The following is a 26,552-nucleotide window of genomic DNA, read 5'->3' as shown; positions in this document are numbered from 1 at the left end:
ACAGAGGCACCTGGGCAATAATAATAATAATAATAATAATTCTATATTACCAGAAAAAAAAGTTAGGATATAAAAAAAACTATAAGCTATACGTTACTAATAAACATTTGTATGTACTTACTGGGCACACCAGACACTAATCGGAGGGGACGTAACACACGAAAGGCTCTTAGAGCTTTCACATCGAAACCACCAGATTTCCCAGTCGCCTGGGCTCCTCCCTCAACTTCTTTGGTACCAAAATTAAGTTGTTCCAAAGCTACACTAAACAATCTAAAGGAACAAGAAACACATAATCACCATAAATAAGTAATAATATAATATTATAATGAGACATAATACCATATTGTGTACAGAAATACATAAGACGCAATATATAATACAAAGAATAAGTCAATGATTAAAGGGTAGTATCATGGTGTTTATCATAATGATATGTGTATGACAGTAGTGTATGATAGACACCATGGGCCATTCACATGTCCAAATTCTGGCTGGAATCTGCCTTCTATTTTCAATGGGAGGCAGAGATGGGCTCTTCCTTTCTCAGACCCCTCAATACTACTGTGGATTCCATGGCTGATCCAGACGTAGAACCCATTACATGACACCCATAGGGGAAAGTCAAGGCTCTACTGTGGGCTCCACAGGACGGAGTTTGGAGAGAAGATGGTATCAAATTGAGCTTCCAATACCTCCATGTCAGTGCTTCCTTGATCTGTTGGGCAGCCTTGTTTAAGGATCTGCACCCATTGCTAAGCTCTTTCTCCTAACAAACGTAGCCATCGGATTGCTTCTAGTTCACACTATGCAGTTTCTGACTCTCTGCTGCAGGTGTTCTTTTCTATATTTGCGCCTTGTCCAGCCTATACGACCTAACCAGTACACCCATGAGCGCTCGGCCCTGTGTTCAGAGCCTGAGCAATACTGGATTTAGTGTTAGCGATTTTGCCAGGGTTCTCTATCACAACGTTGCGGATGGGTTGATGCTATTTTGCCTACTGGCACCTTAGCTTTCTGTTTCTCTTAGCAATGGTGTCTGCTGTTCTAGTCAATCCATGCTAGGGGATAATTGGTTGTGCAATTCTGACATCCTCCATGACCACTTTCTTCCATCATGTTTTCCTTTCTCAGTATACCAGAGGACGGGAAGGAAACTGCGCTGACTCCGTACCGGTGGGGTAACACACGCAATTTATTATATTCACACAGACTTTGGTCTATTTTCACCCCGTGTGGGTGCTGGGATATCCTGCTGCTCTTTACCTCTCCGTTAATGAACTTTTGGAGTTGACAGAAGACGGTTGCTCGGTACTATCCTCATTGATTCCTTTCTCAGTATACTCTACAGACCGCAGCATGAGAGAACCCCAAAAGGTTTGCAGTTTATGAAGTACTGGCCCAACCAGTCTGAGGGTAAGTTCAAAAGGGATTTTTTGGTCAGGATTTTGAGGCCGTATCCGCCTCAAAATCCTGACTAAAAAGACGGCTCCCATTGAAATCAATGGGAGTTGGTGAGTTCTTTTTTCTGGGAGCCGTTTCTTCCGGATCCCGGAAAAAAGAAGCGACCTGCTGATTCTTTCAGGCAGATTCATCTCGCGACATCCACCTGAGGACACTCCCTCCCGACTAGGCCCATTCATTTGGGCCTAATCCAGAGCAGAGTGCGCAACTGGATGCCGCTGCAGTGTACCGGCATCCAGTCGCAGCTACCCATATTTTGGTCCAGAACCTGAGGCAGAGGACCAAAAAACCCTGTGTGATTTTACCCTAACACCAGTGAGCAGGACTCATTGAAAGTCACTCATACTGCTAGATTTTCCCATTCTAATGTGAACCGCCAATGAGACATATGCATGGAAAATGTAATTGCTGCTGTAAATGCTGCACGTCAGGAATTACATGTTTAAAGTTCACACAAGAAATAGGGCAGGTGTCCCTAATAAAGTGGCCATTCGGTGTATAATAAACCAATTCTTACACAAGAAATGATCAGTCAGGGTTGTTGGCAACAGACATATGTTTTTACCGTATGTAACTATGCCCCCTTTTGATCCTGACATCTGGCCACTGAGCCTTTAAAATTTAAAGGGGTTTTCCAGGATTATTAATAGTCATCCACTGAAGATTGGTGGGGTCGGACACCTGACATCAGCCATTTTGAAGAGACAGCAGTATTAGGGCGAGTGATGGAGCCTATTCAGAGACATCATAGCATAGCGCTGTACATTTGTATAGTAACTACACTTGGCACTGCAGGTCAGAGCCTTCTCTTAAAGGGACAGATGTGTGATCAGGTCATGAGACTGATGGACATCTCATTACATTCTGTGAAGCAGAAGAAGTCCTCAGGAAGTGCAGAAACCACTTCAAAGAGTTGTTCTGTGGGGTGACGGGTGTTAAATCCTTTCTGGTCTTCACTTGGGATCCTATCTTAAGGAAAAGTCTGGAAACTCCTGTTAACCCTACAAGCGTTTTCAGTTCCAAAAAAATGACTATTTGCTTTTGAGGCAGGAAAGAAGATTACGAGCGACTTGAAGTGATGTGATCCCTCAGGTTAGTGCTGTAGGAGTTTTATAAGCAGACATTTTGGAAAATGCTATTATAAGATGACAGCTGACAGCTATATCAGGCTGGATGTTGATCTTCAGACAGATACTGTAGCCAGCCATAACCTATTCAATCAGTCATAGATCGAGGGGTCACATTAGAAATGTTTTTGTTAAAGGGAACTTGCCGGGACATTGTTTGGCTACGATCAGGGTCCAGCTGCTCCAGCATGAGGTAAAGCACTTTACAATAATGTCCATAAAACAAGATTATGATCCAAAAAAAGGCCGGTTGCAGATGACCGTGGGCATGTTCAGTATGCTATCTGTGTATTTCACAGATAGCACACTGACCCATTCATTTCTATGGGCCCGTACACATGACTGTCAATTACACGGTCACGTGTGCAGGCCGACAGTCCAGGCCACGAAATATAGAACAGGTCCAATTCCTGTCTGAGTCTGCAGCTCTTGCTTCCGTGGCTCCTATTCATTTAATGAAAGGAGCCACAGAAGAATGGCTCGTGCATCTGTATGTGTGTCCCGTGTGCCACCTGTGCCTTTAATTCATGGCCGGTCGGCAGCACATGATCGTCTGCATGGTGGCGTGCACAGAAGCCTCCATAGGCCTGCAGAAGATTGAGTAGAGGCGGCTCTGACCGCGCCTGAATATATACTGTACATCAGTCATGTGATACTGTCCCTACGTCATTGCTGTAGCCTGTGGTACAGACACCAGTGGTGGACCAGGCAGCGTTAGAACAGGGGCAGATTTGATATTTTTGTACACCATTCATAAATCTGTTGTACATTCCTATACCATAATGGAAATCTATGCAAGGTGGGAATCGATATGATATGAAATGTAATAAATCTGTCAGTCCTTGGCCTGCCCTGAGTCCTCATTTCACAAAGTGGCAGGTGAGATATAGATGGGGGCTTGTGGTTGACACTGGGCACAAGAAAGGGCCTCATGCCAAACATGCGCCTCAATACCATCCCTCTATGTCAGAAAACTGGCGTAAAGGAATGATTAACTTTTCCCAATATTTCTTGCCTGGACAACCCTTATTTCCTATGAGCGTTACCTTCATGCTGGAGAAATTTACGTACACTATGTGTAAATTTTAATCTCATATAAGATTAATAACATTAAAGATTAATAATAATATTAAAATATATACTTACCCTACAATGACAATGACAAAATCCAGTAAATTCCACCCATTCCTTACATAAGCGTTGGGATGCATTACCAGTCCGTATGCCATGATCTTCAAAAAGGTTTCAATTGTAAAAATGATGAGGAAGGCATACTCTACTTTTTCCTGGAAGAAAATGGACAATTCAGTAACAGAACGCAATGATACCAACAATGGCACATAAAACAAATTTAACAAACCTAATGTAAAAAACAGAAATTCGGTTAGATTCCTGTATGTGTTGGAAGGCTTGGTCGGGAAAATAATCCAGGCATATTCGAGCAGTGCGTAAATCCAGCAAAGTAACAAACTACCAAAGAGGTGTCGTTCATATCCATCGTCGTAATACACATCGAGCGCTTCCATTATATTTGAATCTGGCACCAAAACACTGGCAATGAAGCATTAAAGGAGTTCTCTGCCACAAACATAATGATAACCTATCCATCATAGGGTAGGCCATCAAGATGTGATCAGTAGGGTCCGACAACCAGCACCCCCACCAGTCAGTTTTCTGAAAAGGTCTTAAATCTTTAGATTAGTCACATGGTACAGCAGAAGCTCAGTCCCATTCAAATGAACTGTGCAGAGCTGCAATACCAAGCACAGCCCCTATAGAATGTATGGCAACGTGCTCGGTATTCAATGAAGAGTGAGCACTGTGGCCTCTTCAACAGGCTAATCCATTGGGGTGCCATATGTGGAACCCCCACCAATCACATATGACACGTCCGAAGGTCAACAATATGCAAGTCCCAAAAAACCCTTTAGGGCTAGTTCACATGGGGGCAAAGAGGCTGATTTTGACAGCGGATTTCGCTTCAAAATCCACCCCTTTACAATAGTGGTCTATGCAGAATGCTAGCTTTTTTCTTTCTGCTAGCAGAAAAAAAAAGCGACATGACCTTTCTTCAGGCAATAGAAGTGAATGGGATCCGAAAAATGCAAGTTTGGGTTTTTTTTGGAAAAAAACGCACGGAAAACAATGTGACGCCTTTTTTTTTTTTTTGGCCCATTCACTTTGCAGGAGGGGAAAGCAGCCTGGCGTTTTTTAAAGTGTTTTTTACAAAAAAAAAACCTCCAAAAAAAGATCCAAAAAGCGCGGCAAGGTCCAAAAAGCTTCCTAATTAGGAAGCGTTTTTTCCAGTGCCAAAATAAGCCACACGTAATTTACGTGGGGAACTATGATGCTTTTTATAATCAATGAGATACCTGCATAATGCATGGACTTATTGGACTTTCAGAAAGACAGACAGACTCTATAGCCATTATAGTGCTAACTGTAACAAAATTAGAGATATCACTAGTAAAAAAAACACAGTCAGAATGAGATTTTATATGCAGCATCACTTTTAACTAGTGATATCTGTCATTCTTTTATAGCTAGAATCTCAGCTTTCTTATGATCCCAGAACGGTTATTCTAGGTGGTATAAAACCAGAGATAAAGCCATTTGAAGTGACCCCCTTCCCTTTGGTGAATGCTTCAGCTCTACAGTTGTACAATACAAATGTGTATAGACTTTCCTTAGTAACAGCTCAGTTAAAGAGTTGCTAAAGAGAAATTTACAGCCTGTCTTATAATAAAAAGAAAGTTAGATAGGTTAATACAGTATAATGACCACGGTGATAAACAGCACTATATGTCACTTTTGTAGATTTGGAGGAAAATAACTTTTAGGTCTTAAATAAATAAAGCAACTGGAGCAGTGGGACGGGTCTTCAGCCCTTGGAGCACTGCTCTTGCCACTCAAACCCCTACCATTACCTGTCTGAGCCGTGACAATTGATCCTCCCATAGCTATGACTTCACCCATCCTACTAGTGCACAGCAGTTCTCGCAGAGTTGAAGGCCCGTCCCTTTTTTTTTTGTGGTATTGTGCTTTTTCTTTTTGCTATTTTGTCTATAAATATATGCTATTTATCACTGCAATATGGTGTTAGCAGTTGAATAGGCTTAGGGGAGGTGGTAGGACAGACACCATGACAGATTCAACTACAGACCATTAAAAAAAAAAACACAAAAAAAAAACGACCAAGGGGATGATCACCCAAAAATGTGACCCGGATGTCTGACACTTCATCTACAGTATGTCATGGAACGATATAAGCTACGTACCACTGCCTAGGTTGATTGAGGTCAATTACAGCATCCATAGGATGGAATTGGTAATCATTCTGTCCCACTGGTGGCCTCCTATCTGTCACTTTAATAGCCATGTTCAGGGCCATGCAGAAGCTACAGGGCGCCGATTGCAGTTTATAGATCCCAGGGGTCACAGATCATTGATGATTTATCCCATGTCTAGATGTGCTGCCATTTTTGCACCTGTACGTCATGTAATGCAGGAAGACTCCTCTCGCACATTTGTGCAGCACATGGCATTTAGACGCCATGAATTCCAGCTAATACGCTGGAGAATGAGCAGACACGACTTCAAACCTGACAAACTAATCTGGATTAGGCTTTTCTCCCGAAACTTGTGAGTGATAGAAAATGTAACATGAAAGTTGGAAGTAGGTCAGCGCATGATGCCGGAATAATGTGTGGGGAAACTATACTTGTCTTCACTACGGGAACCGACCGTGGACATGGAATTAACTCCTCGTATGCTGGTTAACAGTCCAGGCCAAGTCAAATACAAAGATTTTAAAGCCGTTATTACTCTGCTCTTTTTGACAAGATCCTCCGAAATCTGACATGCATTTTTGCCACGGAGGTTTGCAGTTTTGCATTGCCACAGGATCGTCTCCCTGATGGGCCCCATTCAATTGGGCAAATTTTAAAGTGTTTTTATCCACTTTCTAATATTGATGAGTTTGTTGGTTGTCCCCATGCCTGTAGGGCTTTCCTCCGGGTAGTCCGGTCTCCGCTCATATGGCTGATGTAGGTTTCATGGTCTAAATCAGATTATATTAAAGGGGTTTTCTCATCTCAGGATTTCATCTGCCCCCTTGTCTCCTCTCCGCTCCACTTCCTGGATTTTAGCTCATTCTTGCCAGGAGATCCTGCTTGCTGTAAACTTCACAGTTATCTCTGGAATTACATACACAGATAACAGAAGCTCTGCACAAAGAAACTTATCTAGACCTTATCAGGGCTCATAACTAAAAGCAATATGCAGAGAGAGGGAAAGAGGAAAATATAGAAGGCTTGGAGCCGAGACTGAGTCCAGACGCGTAATTTGAAGTGCCTGGGCTCCAATCTGTAATGGGTCAGCTTTGCCAATATGCACCCTGGTGTTACAGATATTGGTGCCGTTAGTTTCAGCAGCAATATCCCTCCACTGTCAGAAGGGTCTTACAGCTCAGGAGGAATGCACCCTCATGGGGGGGGCACTCCACACAGCTCATCGATAACACTAAGGGCTCGTTCACATCTGCGTCGCCCTCTCCATAGTTCAGGTTTCCGTTTCCTGCCTAAAACAGAGGCAGGATACGGAAACCTGCAGGAGTCTCTCTCACCCATTCATTTGAATGGGTGAGAGAGATGTCCGGCCGTGAGCGGCAGTGAGCATTTTGTGCTCTCCGCCGCGAAACCGGGTTTTATAATCCGGACACAGAGTCGGACATGCAGTACTCTGTGTCCGGATAAAAAAATCCGGTTTCGCGGCGGAGAGCATAAAACGCTCACCGCCGCACCCGGTCTGTGCTTTCCGTCTTCTGGCATGCAGAAGACGGAAAGCACAGAACGGAAAGAAGAACGCAGGTGTGAACCTAGCGTTAGCAATAAGACCCGCCCTTCTGACAGTGCAGGGATATTGGTGCCAGAACTAATGGCACCAGGGCACATAGCGGCAAAGAGATCAGTGTGCTGACTTTAGTGCACTGTCAGTTTACTAGCGGTATATAATACTGCCAATGTCAAAGGACATGAATGGTCCTCTTTAAGCTATGATCCTTGAGATGGGGATACCCCTTCAAGCAATATATATATTCATTCATGGTTCACTGAGGGTGAACCTAGCCATGGAAATGAATTAAGGAAGCGTAACTTATTATGTAAAACGTGAAATATTCTGCACATCAGTATGAATTGTGTAGAATCATTACGCCGTCTTCAATTTGCGCTTGGTTATTTCTTCAGTTATTCTGCAGGACTGCAAACTAAAATAAATGCAAAAAAAAAAAATCAAACATCTAGAGCGCAGTGGAGAAGCCGCGGGCTGGAGAACCAGGCAGAAGAAAACGTAAAGAATTAACAGCACAGGAAAAGGACAGAAAACCTCAAAGTGAGCAAATTGGAAGTGACATAGAAAACGCTTTCATTATTAATAGGAGAAGAACAGAGGACGATTGCACGGAAAATCTACTACAGACATGGACATTGTGAATTATAAATGCTATAGTCATTCATGTGGGGAATACTCCGCGTGTCTGGTGCACTGCTTAATAATGGAAGGCCAAAATGTGCTGTGCTTGGTATGTTTAACCCTCGCACATCCAGGTCCTGAAACAACCAGCAATACGTGGAATCGACTAGACCTAACCCTGCCTGTAAGCATTGCCATTCACATAGCCTATAATCAGACACAATAGGAGCCAATGGAGATGCTCCGAGTAGGAGTGGGGGTGAGTTAAAGGGGTTTACTGTAGCTTAAATTTTGAAGAGCTATGCTGATGGTAGGGGGCCCATATCTGATCATGTGGGCATACACATATAAAGGGATATTATTTTTATATATAAATTAAACATCTCTGATTTGACCACCCAAAATTGCAGGAAAAAAAAAAAAAAAGGCCTTCAAGAAGACAATGGCTAGAATGAAAAACTAAATATCCATCACAGAAATGCGGTCTGGGTAAGAAGGTGATCCTTAAAATAGGTGATGTCTTGAAGAGGTTTCAATGTATGAATGCTCTAAACAGCGTTTAGCGACATGCTTTACTGCAGCCACATAGATCATAGACTTTTAAGGCATTCTCTGTAACTCATGTGGAGGTCATTCTGCAGGGGGGGCGGGGGGGTTGGGGGGTTGGAAGAAAGCTGTTATATCTCCTTTTGTTATCTATATATAGGTGTTAACTTTCATTGTAATACTGTCTGTGAAGATAATGAGATAATTGATAAGTGATCTCTACAAAACAGGAAGTATCAACCTATTATTAGGATCAGTGACTAGAGTGAAAATTGCAAGATGTCAGGAAGAGATGAGCGAGTACTGTTCGGATCAGCCGATCCGAACAGCACGCTCGCATAGAAATGAATGGACGTAGCCGGCACGCGGCAGGTTAAGCGGCCGGCCGCTATCAAAGCGGAAGTACCAGGTGCATCCATTCATTTCTATGGAGCGTGCTGTTCGGATCGGCTGATCCGAACAGTACTCGCTCATCTCTAGTCAGGATCTTTTTTTTTTTAATAATTTTTTAATACATCTCCTATTTAAGACTAAGGCTCCACATGGCGTCCTACATAGAAAGTTTGCAGAGGTTTCCTCTGCGGACTTTCTGCTTCAATCATATCTATAGGGAAATCGCCAACGTTTCCATAGATATAACTGACATGCTCCGATTCCTAAAACCACGACTGTTTTGGAAATCACCGCTCGTCTGCGCCATGTATTTTCCCGCAAAGTGGGGATGGGATTTCCTAGAATGACTGTAAAACGCTGCGTTTTTCTCCGTAATTTTAAAGGAATTCAAGTTCGCCGAACAGAGCGTACTGCGCAGGCGTCCGACGTCCAGCCGAAGAAGGAAGGGGAGGATGCAGAAGAAGACAGAGGCGGCGCTGGAGTCGGTTTTCGAGCAGCAATAGGGACGCCCCCATCACATCTCCTGCGCTGGGGGACGCCCCCATCGCTGCGAGAGAACTAATTAGCATACCGGTACAAACTGGTATTTCGAACGAACGGCGCGGCGGAGATCACTTCCAAAGGTAGGAGACGAATAGCCTTTCTAAAGGCTATTCTGATGTGTTACCTAGAAAAAAAAAAGTTTTTTAATGGTAGAATCCCTTTAAATGCCCTGACATATTGGGGTATATTTATCAACAAAAGAACGCTTCGCTGTCTACATTTATTCCAAAATGTATGGTGTGCGGCATTTACGACATAATTATGAACAGTGTGCACCAGAAAGAACCAAAAAATATAACAGGCTTGACACTTTTGAAAAATGTGCTCCAGATTGGTCAAGGTTTAAAATGATGTTTACCCATTGACTTTCCTGGTATCTATTTGTAGATGAAGGTCACTGGTGAGATCACACATGTGATGTCATTACCATCTCTCTGTCCATTTACTTTATTAAAATGACCCCCTGGTTCACAGTGATAATCTTACAATACATATATGAAATACAAAGTAGTTACAGTGCCTGAAGTATAGTATAGTTACATGAGCCTTTTCAATCTCTGCTGCAGTTCCGCCAATTTCCAGACTCCTTTTTATACCTGTAAAGGGCCATCAGCTTTTCTGAATACCCTGTAAACTCTACTTTGGTAGACAGAGACCCTTCCTTCTTGGCTGGACCATCCACAAGTAGGGCGGAGTGTCTGAGACTAGCTGATGAAAATGGGACTGAGAATCAGAGAGACAAATGCCAGAAATCTTCAAAAAGGCTTGTTAAATATAAATGTCACAAGTGCAAACCATTTGGCGCACTACATCCGTTTTTCAAGCTCCTTAATGCATGTTTATCGCGCTATACTAGCTGCTGCAATATTGCTTTGCAATGTTTAGCAATCAGAAGCAGAAAGAATAGGATGCCTGGTAATACTGCACAGGTATTTCTATATCATACGGTGTCATGCATAGACAAGCACTCAGCTACTTCTGTATCCTCCATATACTTCAATGGAATATACCACAAAAAGGCACAGGTGGGTATACCCCTTTAGCATCAATATACATTTAGGTAAATTATTATACATGAATTTATGACTCAATACTGTATATGGGAAGGCAAGCTTGTATTGTCTTCTACTAATAAGAAGAACTGAAGGAGATCCATTGTAAGTAAGGCTGTTTGTCACTGAATTGTGAATAATGACTAAAATAGACAGAATGTCTCACGTTGTAATGTAATTAACACTACGGCCAATTCTAATCTATGCGCTGAACAAGTTACAGAAACTCTGCGAAGTTACACATGTTACATCTCTATACACACAACATTAGAAACAAGAAAATAACATCTTATATAGGGATTATAGATGAGATCACACTAGGCTGACACTTCCTATTCTGTAGAGATCACTTCACAGCAGACACATTCAGGCAGGGTTACAATGAAAAGTAAAACACACACACACATTTCATATACATGCACATACATATATCACAGAGATATATATATATGAGATGGGCAATGAAGCGAAAAATACTTACAACCGATCTTCAATATGGATAACGGACATGACTTTGTGCACATCAGTTATTTAAGTCATTACATTATTTACAAACCTCTGCACATAACATGTCTGTCTGAAAAGGAACTATTATACTCTGGGAACTCTACAGACCCGAGATTATAATAATTGGCCCGGTAAGGTGATAAAACTTAAAAAACAATGTTGTTCACCTTTCCTGGGCTCCAAAGTTGGTCTTTGTCTTCTTTCGGGCTCCTAAATAACGTAGATCACGCTTACGACTTTATGTCAAAAAGCCACGAACTGCCAATTAAAGGTCTCTGCGGTCCCTGACATCTTGTGCAGGCCAGAAGAGGACCAGGAGCAGCACCGGAGCCCAGGAGAGGTGAGTAAGACATTTAGTGTCTCAATATTTGTCTGAAACAAAGAAGACCGCTTCCCATTTCATGCTGTCAGCAAAGCCACCACATGGAAGAGAAACGTCACAAGAAAATATTTTTTTTACACAAGAAGATCAGCAAAGCTTTATCTATCAGCCAGAACGTTTGCAGCAAAAGAGATACAAAGATGGAACTGTAACCATGTGACATAGACATCCAGGGTACCCATGGAAGTTATCACCTAAACAGGAGCATTTTCTGATGAGGACTGAAGAACATCACCAGAGAGTTCAATGCAGCTACGTAAAGATGTAGAGAACCAAACTGGGGTAAGTGTTTCTGGTGACACAATATGGTGTACACCGCAGAGGAACGGCATGAATGGGAGTCATCCACAAAGCCTCTCCTAAAGCCCTCACACAAATAGGCCCATCTACAATTTGCCAGGACCTATGCTAAAATAGATGAATAGATGAAGACTACTGGGACTCTATAATCTGGAGTCACGATGAGATGAAGGACTCTGGTGGCTTTAACCTGTAGAGCGTCACAAAGGCCTATAGTGATACATGGTGATGGCGGTGACCTTATGTGGGGCTGCATGAGTGCTGCTGGTGTGAGGATGGGATCCCGAATTCTCAAATGGACTGTTCTATACTGAAGGAAAAGATGCTACGGTTCTGTATAGTATGACATCATTAGTAATGGACCCAGTTACAGCTTTTGGATTTGGGACCGGGATCTATAAGCTTTGGCTCTTTGTGCAGTCGTTCACAGGATAAGATCATGTACGGTACAGCTTTGTCCTAAACATCCACCTTGGTCGCTCATCCACCCCGTCGCTGACTGATTGTCTCCCTCCATACAGGAAATGTTTACTGTCGCTGCCGGCGCTGTCTCTAATCAAGGACATGTAATAATCTACATTACCACAATCATATTTTACTGACTAATTTGTCTTCGGTGATGACATTGATATCAACCTCCACAAGTGTCTATCCAAGATCTTAAGGTTCCCCAGGATTTTAAAGTGAATATGTCAACAGAAAATGACCTACAATCTAAATCAAGTTTATATGTTGAATGCAATTTTTTTTAGATTTTTTGGTGATTTTAAGTCTTAAAATCTGTTGTTTTATTCTGGCCACTAACTGAAACCGTTGTTTTTTTTTAGCCGGACACAAAGTCCTGCATGTCTGACTTTGTGTCCGGCTAAAAAAAAAAAAAAAAATGGTTTCCCCCATGGACAGGCCACAGGCGGACACTGGTGGTCACCTTTACAAACCCATTCAATTGAATGGGTTATAAAGGTGACTGCCGGGTTTCCGTCCCCTGTCCAGTTTCACTGGGACTGAAGATGGAAACCCGATGGAATGCATACACCAGACACCGAGCACAAGTGTGAACGCCCTCTGAGATTGAAAATTGAGTGTCCCCCTCCACCCCACGGTTGCATTCATCTCCATTTTTTCTCAATAACACATAGGAATAGCCTTAATAAAGACATCTAAAGGTAGGAGAAGAATAGCCTTTCTTAAGGCTATTCCTACGTGTTATCGAGAAAAAATGTGATTTTAATGGTAGAATCCCTTTAAACTATATTTCGACCCTCCAATGGTCCGGGGGACAGTGAACTGGCCCAATGTTTAAAAAGTTTGAAGACCCCTGGAATAAGAGCCTTAGCAGGCAGTCTATTTCCAGTCTTTGGCTGACTCATAGAACTTCTTAACCCACAAATAAGACAAGTGGTTGTACTGATGGAGTCTAACCAGTGTACGATAGATGTAAAATATACCACACTACTCTCCCTATAATAATACGTGTGATTTATACCTTTATCCAACCTATATGTTAATGCTAATGTGGAATATGACTTAGCTTTGTGTCACAATGATAAATCGAAATGTGCCTCAACCCAAGTGAAAGGAATTTACGCTGTCACATTTGTTGTAAGGGTTGGACAAATCTCCCAACCAGAGAGGCTGCATCAGATTAATCTCAGCTGACAAGTTCTTCCTCCTTGAGGTAAATGCGGCGGTGTACCGGCTTTGGTTTACATTCCTGGCTCCCGTCAATTCTTCCACACAATGTTTTCTACTTTTATGTGCTATGACATTGCAGATAATGTTTTTGCTCTGCAAATTTCTAATTGTTCAGAGGTTTTGTGAGGTTGTAACGTAATAAGGGGCGAGTAACCCTAAAAGACAAAAAGCAATTAACCCTTTAACACAAAGACAAGAATCTATTAAAGGTCTTGTCCAGGAATTATATCAAATTCAAGGGCATCTTGGGTTGGTGTAAAACACAAAACAAGGTCACACTTATCTATTCCTGATGTCCCGACGTACTGTGTGGCGGCACAGGAGAGAAAAGGGACTGGGACTGGACTACGGAGCACACCTTGGTTGCCCCGAGTCTCCTCTGAATCTCCCAATCTTCTGAACCTGTGCTGTCTGCCCTAATCTTCTGCCCGTTTATGACTCTGAATGGGTTTAATCAGCCCACGTCTGCCTGTATTTGACCAACCTCTTGCCTTACCCCTGCTGCTTCACATCGGTATCTCTCTGGCTTTCAGTCTACCGCTACCTATAACAGGACGGCTCCAAGAGATATCGAACCGATAGTCTCGCAGCCGCGAAATCCAGATCTGTATACAGAAGTTGAAGGTTGAAAATAAGAGAGACTACTTAGACTACAGCCTTGGGGGTGGCCCAAAGTCAAACTGGTTAGGTGGCAACATGGGTCCATAACCCGCAGTCTGTTATAGGGGTATTGTGGCTTACACAGCCTGTGTGAAACTGTGAATTTCCGTTCCATATTCTCAAGTGCGGTAAGAGACACGCAGCTATAATAAGAGTCTCCGTCACTACTTTATGCTACCCTCAAGTACATACACCTGGTGACAGATTCCCTTTAAGGTGTGAATGTTTAAACAAGGGTTTTACATGCATCAGATTCTTAGCAACCCATCTGCGTGTCCAATCTACGCATTTTATATCAATACCTGCTTTTATGAAGGGATCATTTCCAGATCATTACTTGCATGCGCCCTGGACTCAAGGGTGGAATATCCGGATTTCAGAATTCTTACAGCCTCATAAAAAAAAACAAAAAAAAACCAACAACAACAAAAGAACTAGGGCCGTCCTGCATCAGATTCCATAAATGTGGCGTGCATATATGGGGGAAGAACAAGGTTGAGCAAATCTTGGGAGACTGGTAGTCAATGCCACCAAACTGCCTGAGTTCTTTTATACCAATGAAAGGCCTTATTGCCTGTCTACTGACTGTTGTTCTTCCTACACAAGAGGCGCCCAACTTTTTTTGGTCTGAAGTCAGCACTGTTATTCTATGTACCTCAAGGAGCCACAATGAAAACAAACACATTTGATGACTTATTTTATAGATGGGCGAATATGTAAGAGCACAAAATCCTAACAAACCCTTCCCCAACAAGTAGGTGGACATGGTTACAGAGAGTGCCGCACATCGCTGATGCTGCAGGAAGTACCTGATGTAACATTGCCTGATACTACATGGTTACTATACCACTTCCAGCACTATTTCCTATAGAAGCCCCCAGACTCCTGTATTGTGCTTCTCTGCCTCCTGCGTACACCTGCTGTGTTTCTATCCAGAAAGGTGGGGGTTGCTAGCAACAGAATCTGTACCCCACGCTACACTTACATATTGGTGAAAGTAAACTGCAATTGTTAATACTGTATATTGTCATTATTGGAACTGCACCCTTTATGCAAGGCTGTGTATCTGTCATGAAGGATGGGATTAAGGGGATATTGTCACTCCTTAGGGAGAGACCACCATGTAGGTGTGTGGAGTCTTATAAAGTCATTTTTCCTCCACTGCAGGGGATTGTGGGTAGAATATGCATAGAATATCCCTAGACTGTGCTGATGAGATCCAATCAGATCGAAACAGCCATCCACAGTTGGGATGATACTGACTAGGCAAAATCCCGCATCATTGCAATTAAAGGCTTGTTGGACATGATGTTCAAGGGAGCTACTTCCAATAGAGGCCATGTTTCCTTATTTACATCCTAGGAAACATATTTGCATATTCTACCCATGAAGGGTGGGGGCAGCTATCACCAGCCTCTGTGCTCCATCCCACACTTACATATAGACAATACTGCACCCTTTACATGAGGGGGCAATCCTACAATAAGCAGTGTTGTGGGAAATATATAATAGTATATAAGTGATATACACAGCTGCTGTGGAGATACAGACGTGGACAAAATTGATGGTCCCCCTCTTTTAATGAAAGAAAAACCCACAACGGTCACAGAAATAACTTGAATCTGACAAAAGTGATTTGCCAAACTACATGTTGAAACTACTGGAGACTGTTGAAACTCCAAACTATTCTAGAAGAATGTCCTATGGACAGATGAGACAAAATCAAAATTTTTCGCAGCTCTAGGTTTACACATGGAAAAATGAAGCATATCTGGAAAAGAACACTGTCCCTACTGAGAAACATGGAGGAGGCTCTGTTATGTTCTGGGGCTGCTTTGCTGCATCTGGCACAGGGTATCTTGAATCTGTGCAGGGTACAATGAAATCTCAAGACTATCAAGGGATTCCAGAGAGAAATGACCTGCCCAGTGTCAGAAAGCTTGGTCTCAGGTAATGGGTCTTGTAATAGGGTAATGATCCAAAACACACAGCTAAAAACACCCAAGAATGGCTACGAGGAAAACATTGGACTATTCTGAAGTGGCCTTCTATGAGCCCTGACCTAAATCCTATTGAGCATCTATGGAAGGAGATGAAACATGTCATCTGGAAAAGGCAGCCTTCAAACCAGAGACAACTGGAGCAGTTTGCTCATGAGGAGGCCAAAATACCTGCTGAGAGGGGGAGAAGTCTCATTGACAGTTACAGAAATCGCAGTGATTGCCTCAAAAGGTTGGGCAACAAAATATTAAGTTAAGGGAACCATCATTTCTGTCCAGGCCTGTGTCATGAGGTTTATTTTTTTAAAAAAATTCTGTTGAAGCGAAAACCAATGTCTGACTTTCATTTGTTGATTTTCATAGGATTTGTATTTATTATTACTAGAGATGAGCGAACACTAAAATGTTCGAGGTTCGAAATTCGATTCGAACAGCCGCTCAATGTTCGTGTGTTCGAACGGGTTTCGAACCCCATTATAGTCTATGGGGAACAGATACTCGTTAAGGGGGAAACCCAATTCCGTGTCTGGAGGGTCACCAAGTCCACTATGACACCCCAGGAAATGATGCCAACACCTCTGGAATGACACTGGGACAGCAGGGGAAGCATGTCTGGGGGCATCTAACACACCAAAGACCCTCTATTACCCCAACATCACAGCCTAACAACTACACACTTTACACACTCAATACCACCTCTCTGACAGTAGGAAAACACCTTGAAACATGTGTATTTGGCACTTGCAGTGAGGAGAGCTTGTCACCAGCAGTGAATTTGGCCCTTGTAGTAAGTTGAGGTTGGCACCAACATTTGTTTTGAAAATCAGGGTGGATTGAGCCTCTAACCAGCAGAGTTTGGGCAAATTCATGGTGGAGGGAGCCTCTAAAAACCCCAGTTTGGACCAATTCATGGTGGAGGGAGCCTCTAAAAACCCCAGTTTGGACCAATTCATGGTGGAGGGAGCCTCTAAACAGCCCAGTTTGGACCAATTCATGGTGAAGGGAGCCTCTAAACAGCCCAGTTTAGGCAAATTCATGGTGGAGGGAGCCTCTAAACAGCCCAGTTTGGGCAAATTCATGGTGGAGGGAGCCTCTAAAAACCCCAGTTTGGACCAATTCATGGTGGAGGGAGCCTCTAAAAACCCCAGTTTGGACCAATTCATGGTGGAGGGAGCCTCTAAACAGCCCAGTTTGGACCAATTCATGGTGGAGGGAGCCTCTAAAAACCCCAGTTTGGACCAATTCATGGTGGAGGGAGCCTCTAAACAGCCCAGTTTGGACCAATTCATGGTGGAGGGAGCCTCTAAAAACCCCAGTTTGGACCAATTCATGGTGGAGGGAGCCTCTAAACAGCCCAGTTTGGGCAAATTCATGGTGGAGGGAGCCTCTAAACAGCCCAGTTTGGGCAAATTCATGGTGGAGGGAGCCTCTAAAAACCCCAGTTTGGACCAATTCATGGTGGAGGGAGCCTCTAAAAACCCCAGTTTGGACCAATTCATGGTGGAGGGAGCCTCTAACTAGCCCAGTTTGGGCAAATTCATGGTGGAGGGAGCCTCTAAAAACCCCAGTTTGGACCAATTCATGGTGGAGGGAGCCTCTAAACAGCCCAGTTTGGGCAAATTCATGGTGGAGGGATCCTCTAAACAGCCCAGTTTGGGCAAATTCATGGTGGAGGGAGCCTCTAAAAACCCCAGTTTGGACCAATTCATGGTGGAGGGAGCCTCTAAAAACCCCAGTTTGGACCAATTCATGGTGGAGGGAGCCTCTAAACAGCCCAGTTTGGACCAATTCATGGTGGAGGGAGCCTCTAAAAACCCCAGTTTGGACCAATTCATGGTGGAGGGAGCCTCTAAAAACCCCAGTTTGGACCAATTCATGGTGGAGGGAGCCTCTAAACAGCCCAGTTTGGACCAATTCATGGTGGAGGGAGCCTCTAAAAACCCCAGTTTGGACCAATTCATGGTGGAGGGAGCCTCTAAAAACCCCAGTTTGGACCAATTCATGGTGGAGGGAGCCTCTAAAAACCCCAGTTTGGACCAATTCATGGTGGAGGGAGCCTCTAAACAGCCCAGTTTGGACCAATTCATGGTGGAGGGAGCCTCTAAAAACCCCAGTTTGGACCAATTCATGGTGGAGGGAGCCTCTAAAAACCCCAGTTTGGACCAATTTATGGTGGAGGGAGCCTCTAAACAGCCCAGTTTGGACCAATTCATGGTGGAGGGAGCCTCTAACCAGCAGAGTTGGTGGAAATCAGGGTGGAGGGAGCCTCTAACCAGCAGAGTTGTGGGAAAGCAGGGTGGAGGGAGCCTCTAACCAGCAGAGTTGGTGGAAATCAGGGTGGAGGGAGCCTCTAACCAGCAGAGTTGTGGGAAAGCAGGGTGGAGGGAGCCTCTAACCAGCAGAGTTGTGGGAAAGCAGGGTGGAGGGAGCCTCTAACCAGCAGAGTTGTGGGAAAGCAGGGTGGAGGGAGCCTCTAACCAGCAGAGTTGGTGGAAATCAGGGTGGAGGGAGCCTCTAACCAGCAGAGTTGGGGGAAATCAGGGTGGAGGGAGCCTAGTATTAGCAGAATTGTGCAACGCTTATGGTGGATGAGTATGAGGATGCGGAGGAATTGGAGAGGTTGAGTACAGACATGGAGTTTCATGTTGGGGTGCTTTACACAGGTGGGCACAAAAATGAAGGCTCTATCCAGTGGTGGTTCATTTTTATCAAAGTGAGCCGGTCGGCACTCTCAGCTGACAGACGGGTGCGCTTGTCAGTGATGATGCCACCGGCTGCACTGAACACCCTCTCAGATAGGACGCTGGCGGCAGGACAGGACAGCACCTCCAAGGCATATAGGGCAAGTTCAAGCCACAGGTCCAACTTTGACACCCAATACGTGTAGGGCGCAGAGGGGTCGGAGAGGACAGGGCTGTGGTCGGAAAGGTATTCCCGCAACATGCGCCTATACTTCTCACGCCTGGTGACACTAGGACCCTCCGTGGCGGCATTTTGGCGAGGGGGTGCCATCAAGGTGTCCCAGACCTTAGACAGTGTGCCCCTCGTTTGTGTGGACCGGTGAGAACTTGGTTGCCTACTGGAGGAACTGCCCTCCCTGCCGCCAACGTCACATGCTGGAAACATCTCCATCATATTCTGCACCAATTGCCTGTGGCAAACATTGATGCGATTGGCCCTCCCCTCTACCGGAATAAAAGACGAGATGTTGTTTTTATACCGGGGGTCAAGGATAGCAAAGATCCAGTACTGGTTGTCCTCCATGATTTTGACAATACGCTTGTCGGTTATAAAGCACCCCAACATGAACTCAGCCATGTCTGCCACAGTGTTAGTTGGCATGACTCCTCTGGCCCCACCGGAAAGTTCAATCTCCATTTCCTCCTCATTCTCCATGTCTACCCATCCGCGCTGCAACAATGGGACGATTCGAAGTTGCCCGGAAGCCTCCTGTATCACCATCACATCATCGGACAACTCTTCTTCCTCCTCCTCCTCCTCCTCCATTAAACGCAGTGAAGCGGACAGATGTGTGGACCTACTCTCCAGCTGTGACGGATCGGATGCTATCCCTAACTCCTCTGTGTGATCTGAGTTATCCCTGATGTCAATCAGGGATTCTCTCAGAACACACAAGAGCGGGATTGTAAGGCTCACCATCGCATCCTCAGAGCTCACCCTCCTTGTGGACTCCTCAAAGACCCGTAGGATGTCACAAAGGTCTCTCATCCATGGCCACTCATGGATGTGAAACTGAGGCAGCTGACTTTGTGGCACCCTAGGGTTTTGTAGCTGGTATTCCATCAAAGGTCTCTGATGCTCAACCACTCTATTCAACATCTGAAACGTTGAGTTCCAGCGTGTGGGGACGTCGCACAAAAGCCGGTGTTGTGGCACATGCAGGCGTTGCTGGAGAGATTTTAAGCTAGCAGTGGCTACTGTCGACTTGCGAAAGTGGGCGCACATGCGCCGCACTTTCACCAGTAGCTCTGGAACATTGGGGTAGCTCTTTAGGAAACGTTGCACCACTAGGTTGAAGACGTGGGCCAGGCATGGAACATGTTGGAGTCCGGCAAGCTCCAGAGCTGCTACCAGGTTCCGGCTGTTATCACAAACGACCATGCCTGGGCCCAGGTGCAGCGGCTCAAACCATATTGCCGTCTCATCGAGGAGGGCATCCCTCACCTCGGAGGCAGTGTGCTGTCTGTCCCCCAAGCTGATCAGCTTCAGCACAGCCTGCTGACGTCTACCAACGCCAGTGCTGAAACGTTTCCAACTCGTAGCTGGGGTCAATCTAACAGCGGAGGAGGAGGCGGTGGCGGAGGAGGAGGCGGTGGCGGAGGAGGAGGCAGTAGAGGAGGAGGAGGAGGGGGGTGTTCTTCTCGTGTCCCTGCCAGGAATGTTAGGCGGGGAGACGAGGTACACCGGGCCAGTTTGGGAATCAGTCCCAGCCTCAACTACATTCACCCAGTGTGCCGTCAGTGAAATGTAGCGTCCCTGTCCGCATGCACTTGTCCACGCGTCGGTGGTCAAGTGGACCTTTGTGCAAAGCGCGGAACTAAGGGCCCGCCTGATGTTGAGTGACACGTGCTGGTGCAAGGCGGGGACGGCACATCGGGAGAAGTAGTGACGGCTAGGGACGGCATAGCGAGGTGCCGCAGTTGCCATCAGGTCCAGGAAGGCGGGAGTTTCAACAAGCCGGAACGCCAACATCTCCTGGGCCAGCAGTTTAGCGATGTTGGCGTTCAAGGCTTGCGCGTGTGGGTGGTTAGCAGTGTATTTCTGCCGCCGCTCCAATGTCTGAGAGATGGTGGGTTGTTGTAAAGAAGCGCCTGATGGTGCCTTTGATGGTGCAGGAGAAGGAGATAAGACAGGAACAGGGGAGGATGAGGGAGAAGTCAACAAAGTGGCGGAGGCAGATGAAGTGGTGTCCTGGCTCGTCCTCTGGAGTGCATCGCCAGCACAGTCAGCAGTGGCAGTGGCAGAGGCAGTGGCAGTGGCGTGAACGGCAGGCGGCCTTTGTCCTGCCGTTGCTGCCTGCCACTGATTCCAGTGCTTGGATTCCAAATGACGGCGCATTGAAGTGGTGGACAGGTTGCTCTTCTCAGAGCCCCTAATCAATTTCGAGAGGCAAATTGTGCAGACAACACTATATCTGTCCTCGGCGCATTCCTTGAAAAAACTCCACACCTTCGAGAAATGTGCCCTCAAGGTGGGAGTTTTTCGGGGCTGGGTACGAACTGGAACATCTTGGGAGATTCCGGGTGTGGCCTGGCTTCGCCTAAGCTGCTGACCTCTGCCTCTGCCTCTAGCTACCCTTTTTGGTGCTGCACCTGCCTCAACATCCACACTACTTTCCCCGCTTGACATCCCCCCTGTCCAGGTCGGGTCAGTGTCCTCATCATCCACCACTTCCTCTTCCAACTCCTGTCTCATCTCCTCCTCCCGCACAATGCGCCGGTCAACTGGATGCCCTGACGGCAACTGCGTCACATCATCGTCGATGAGGGTGGGTTGCTGGTCATCCACCACCAAATCGAACGGAGATGGAGGAGACTCTAGTGTTTGAGCATCTGGACACAGATGCTCCTCTGTTAGGTTCGTGGAATCGTGACGTGGAGAGGCAGGTTGAGGGACAATGAAAGGAGCGGAGAACAGCTCTGGGGAGCAGGGACAGTTGGGGTTATTGTTCTGTGAAGCTTGGGAATTTTGGGAGGAAGGAGGACAAGACTGTTGGGTAATAGGAGGAGAGGAGGCAGAGTCTGACTGGCTGCTGGACAATGTGCTGTAAGCGTTCTCTGACAGCCATTGCAAGACCTGTTCCTGGTTCTCGGGCCTACTAAGGTTTGTACCCTGCAGTTTAGTTAATGTGGCAAGCAACCCTGGCACTGTGGAGTGGCGCAATGCTTGCTGCCCCACAGGAGTAGGCACGGGACGCCCTGTGGCTTCACTGCTACCTTGCTCCCCAGAACCATTCCCCCGACCTCGCCCACGGCCTCGTCCACGTCCCTTTCCGGGAGCCTTGCGCATTTTGAATTCCCAGTTAGAAATTGGCACTATATACCAGTAGCAAAAATTGTGGGTGCACGTAACCCCAATATATTCTTTGAATTACCAGTCAGAAACTGGCACTATATGGCAGTAGCAAGAAATGAGGGGAATTTGTAACCCCAATATATTCTTTGAATTCCCAGTCAGACAATGGCACTATATACCAGTAGCAAGAAATGAGGGTATTTGTAACCCCAATATATTCTTTGAATTCCCAGTCAGACAATGGCACTATATACCAGTAGCAAGAAATGAGGGTATTTGTAACCCCAATATATTCTTTGAATTCCCAGTCAGACAATGGCACTATATACCAGTAGCAAAAATTGTGGGTGCACGTAACCCTAATATATTCTTTGAATTACCAGTCAGAAACTGGCACTATATGGCAGTAGCAAGAAATGAGGGTATTTGTAACCCCAATATATTCTTTGAATTCCCAGTCAGACAATGGCACTATATACCAGTAGCAAGAAATGAGGGTATTTGTAACCCCAATATATTCTTTGAATTCCCAGTCAGACAATGGCACTATATACCAGTAGCAAGAAATGAGGGTATTTGTAACCCCAATATATTCTTTGAATTCCCAGTCAGACAATGGCACTATATACCAGTAGCAAAAATTGTGGGTGCACGTAACCCCAATATATTCTTTGAATTACCAGTCAGAAACTGGCACTATATGGCAGTAGCAAGAAATGAGGGTATTTGTAACCCCAATATATTCTTTGAATTCCCAGTCAGACAATGGCACTATATACCAGTAGCAAAAATTGTGGGTGCACGTAACCCCAATATATTCTTTGAATTACCAGTCAGAAACTGGCACTATATGGCAGTAGCAAGAAATGAGGATATTTGTAACCCCAATATATTCTTTGAATTCCCAGTCAGACAATGGCACTATATACCAGTAGCAAAAATTGTGGGTGCACGTAACCCCAATATATTCTTTGAATTCCCAGTGAGACAATGGCACTATATACCAGTAGCAAAAATTGTGGGTGCACGTAACCCCAATATATTCTTTGAATTCCCAGTCAGACAATGGCACTATATGGCAGTAGCAAAAATAGTGGGTGTATATAGCCCCAATTCTATTGCTAGGGGACTTGCAGGGTATTTCTGGGGTGAAGGTGGGGGGGCACACCGTTGGAACGGGTATCGGGGGTATATATCGGGTATACGGGAATACACTGTCAGTGTATTCCATTCAGGATCCGCGGAAAGCTGGGTTGCGGCGATTGAGCCCGTCAGTGCCACGTTACACTGACAAGCTTCTCCCTGGAATTTAGCTCTTATAAGAGCTGTTGGTTGTCTTCTCCTTCCTATCTAGCCTGTCCCTGCCTACCCAGAATCTAAGCCTTAGCTAACTGGACGGAAACCTCCGTCCTCGGTGAATTGCAAGCTCAGAATGACGCGAAGCTGGGCGTCGCTGTTCTTTTAAATTAGAGGTCACATGTTTTCGGCAGCCAATGGGTTTTGCCTATTTTTTTCAACGTCACCGGTGTCGTAGTTCCTGTCCCACCTACCCTGCGCTGTTATTGGAGCAAAAAAGGCGCCAGGGAAGGTGGGAGGGGAATCGAGTAATGGCGCACTTTACCACGCGGTGTTCGATTCGATTCGAACATGCCGAACAGCCTAATATCCGATCGAACATGAGTTCGATAGAACACTGTTCGCTCATCTCTAATTATTACTTTTGTTGGGTTTTTCCTTCATTAAACGACGGGACCAACAATTCTGTCCATGTCTACCTGGTAACTAGTGTCTGTAGTCACTCAAAAAAAAAAAAAATAGATTTTAAAATTGTTTCCCCAAAATCTGAAGTCACTGTCTGGGTCACTGTTCTTAAGAATTGTCAGCGATCTATGCAAGGTGAACAAGAGGTTACAATAAATGTCAAATGTGTTTAAAGAACAAAAAGACATGATAAAGAAGCATTTGGACGTGAAATAAACAGAATTGAATTCGCTGTGAAATGCCAGACTTTAACATTGAAAAACAAAGAATTACAAGATAAATTTAAAGGGATAGTACACAAAAGTCTTCTCTAACAGTTTGGAGATTTTAGACATTAAAATGTCTCATTTTTCATGTGAGAAACACAGAGGTCATCCAAATATTACCATACAAGTACCATGTCAGAGGAAAAGTGGTTATGGCGGGGCGGTTATGTATACAGCAAAATCTGTCCGGGATGAGAGTTTACTTTTAAGGTGTTCCATGCTCGCTCACACTCATAGCGGCTAATAATAGACAGCTGGCTCTATCATATATCATGACTATATGGGCTCTCACTAAACAAAAAACACTTTGACTCAATGTAAGAGGAAGCAGAAGGCCAATGTTACTGAAGTCTCCAGACAAGTAAGAAGACGTTATTTTATTAATTTGCAGCCACCTGCTGGATTTTAGCCCCGGGATTCATTCTCATATATTGTAGTCTGAACGTTCATCACTTTACGTCCAACTTTTAGATCTGTAGAAAACTGGAATCTCCTTCCAATATTCTCGAAGTTCCATCCAATATAAAGCAACAGAAACCAAATCCCTTAATACATAAATGGGGTCTCTTGGGTGCGGTTGGTGCTGCCGTGTAATGAATTCGGTACTGCCATTATGGTTTCTATCACACTAGGTTGGGTTAGAAAAGCAGTGACCTGCGGAAACTGGGTGTCTGACCAATGTGGAATGCCTGAACGGGCAACGAGTGCTGGTGTGAATCCAGTCTTATAATGTAAACCATGGCTGTAATGTGAAATGAGTCTTAAAGACTGTGCCTAAAAATGCAATTAACTGACATAAAGGGGTTAACACTCAGTTTATTAGTATTTAATAATGCTGCAGGGGGCCTGTGAACATAAAATATCATTACTCGCCCCTCCCTGGGTCTCCTTTTCTAGCAGCAACAGCTCTGATCTTTGGTATCAATCACAAGCTTCGGTGGTGACCCCTTTACAAACTGTACAGAATGGCTGTGGCCTGGATTTTGCAGCCGCATTTACCTAGCACAAGCAATTTTGGGGACCTGTAAACTGAAGATTGGAGCTGGACAATAAGCTGATCACACAAGGCATCATATACTATAAGAAACAGCAGGCTACAGATGAGATGTATTATAGCTTTTGGTCTCTGGTACTCAATAGAAGATGGTCCTGGTATGTACCTCCATCTTAGGCTCAAAACAAGATGAAGACAGAGACTTAGGACACAGATGGTAAATGAATGTGTCAAGATAAACGCTGCTACATCTGTACCAGGGCTGGGGTAGGAGACTACAAAAGATTTGTTTGTAGTCTGTTACCATAGATACGCATAGGTTTGTATAGCTGCTGTCCATGAAGGTAGAGATGCTCTTTCACTCTTCTTCTAGATCAGTGATGGTGAACCTTTTAGAGACCAAGTGCCCAAACTGCAACCCAAAACCCACTCATTTATCCCAAAGTGCAACATGGCAATTTAACCGTAAGGGTGCATTCACACTGAGCATATGCTAAGCTCTTTCTGAATGTAAAACATGTTCAGAATCAGCGCGTACAAAGCAGATCCCATTCACTTCTATGGGAGCCGGCATACGTGCGCTCCCCATTGAAATGAATGGGCTGCTTTTTTCCCTATTCCTTTCAATGTGATATGCACGTATCACATTGAAAGGAATAGGGAAAAAAGCAGCCCATTCATTTCAATGGGGAGCGCACGTATGCCGGCTCCCATAGAAGTGAATGGGATCTGCTTTGTACGCGCTCATTGTGAACGTGACGTGTTTTACGTTCAGAAAGAGCTTAGCGTATAGTCAGTGTGAATGCACCCTAATAGCGTGTGGATCCACAATTGTGGGCAGTTACGGACCCCCAAAATACGGTCATGTGACTGGGGTTTTACAGAGATTTCAATAATACAAACAACTTTGTACTGTATTTCGTATAACTTAGAACAATTAATGTTCACTATTTACATCGCACAGATCTGTTTTATAGGACCGTGCAATGTTATTATGACCTGTAATAATATCACATGTCTGCTATAAACACAGATATTGTGTGGTGTAAATAGTGAAAGGGCTCCAACCCAGTCCAGTCTTCTCCACAGTGACCCCCACACAGTACAGTCTGCTCCACAGTGACCCCCACACAGTACAGTCTGCTCCACAGTGACCCCCACACAGTACAGTCTGCTCCACGGTGACCCCCACACAGTACAATCTGCTCCACGGTGACCCCCACACAGTCCAGTCTGCTCCACAGTGAACCCCACACAGTACAGTCTGCTCCACGGTGACCCCCACACTGTATAATATGCTCCACAGTGACAACTCCCACACAGTACAATCTGCTCCACAGTAGCCGCCACACAG

At 44.9% G+C, this 26,552-nt stretch overlaps 1 protein-coding gene across 8 annotated transcripts in view; it reads right to left on the bottom strand.

The window, feature by feature from the left end:
• Nucleotides 1–26,552, bottom strand: part of CACNA1D (calcium voltage-gated channel subunit alpha1 D) — a 252,174-nt gene that overhangs the window by 142,286 nt on the left and 83,336 nt on the right. For all 8 annotated transcript variants that reach the window (XM_075287149.1, XM_075287141.1, XM_075287143.1 and 5 more), the window contains exons 4-5: nucleotides 3,738–3,877; nucleotides 122–273 (exon numbers count right to left, since the gene is read on the bottom strand). In XM_075287149.1, the coding sequence (XP_075143250.1) occupies nucleotides 122–273; nucleotides 3,738–3,877 (292 nt within the window). The remainder of the gene's footprint in view (nucleotides 1–121; nucleotides 274–3,737; nucleotides 3,878–26,552) is intronic.

This window comes from Leptodactylus fuscus, chromosome 9 (assembly GCF_031893055.1).
Source record: "Leptodactylus fuscus isolate aLepFus1 chromosome 9, aLepFus1.hap2, whole genome shotgun sequence".
NCBI lineage: Eukaryota > Metazoa > Chordata > Amphibia > Anura > Leptodactylidae > Leptodactylus > Leptodactylus fuscus.
Note: the sequence above shows the minus strand (reverse complement) of the source record. Positions and strands in the feature narration are given on the sequence as shown.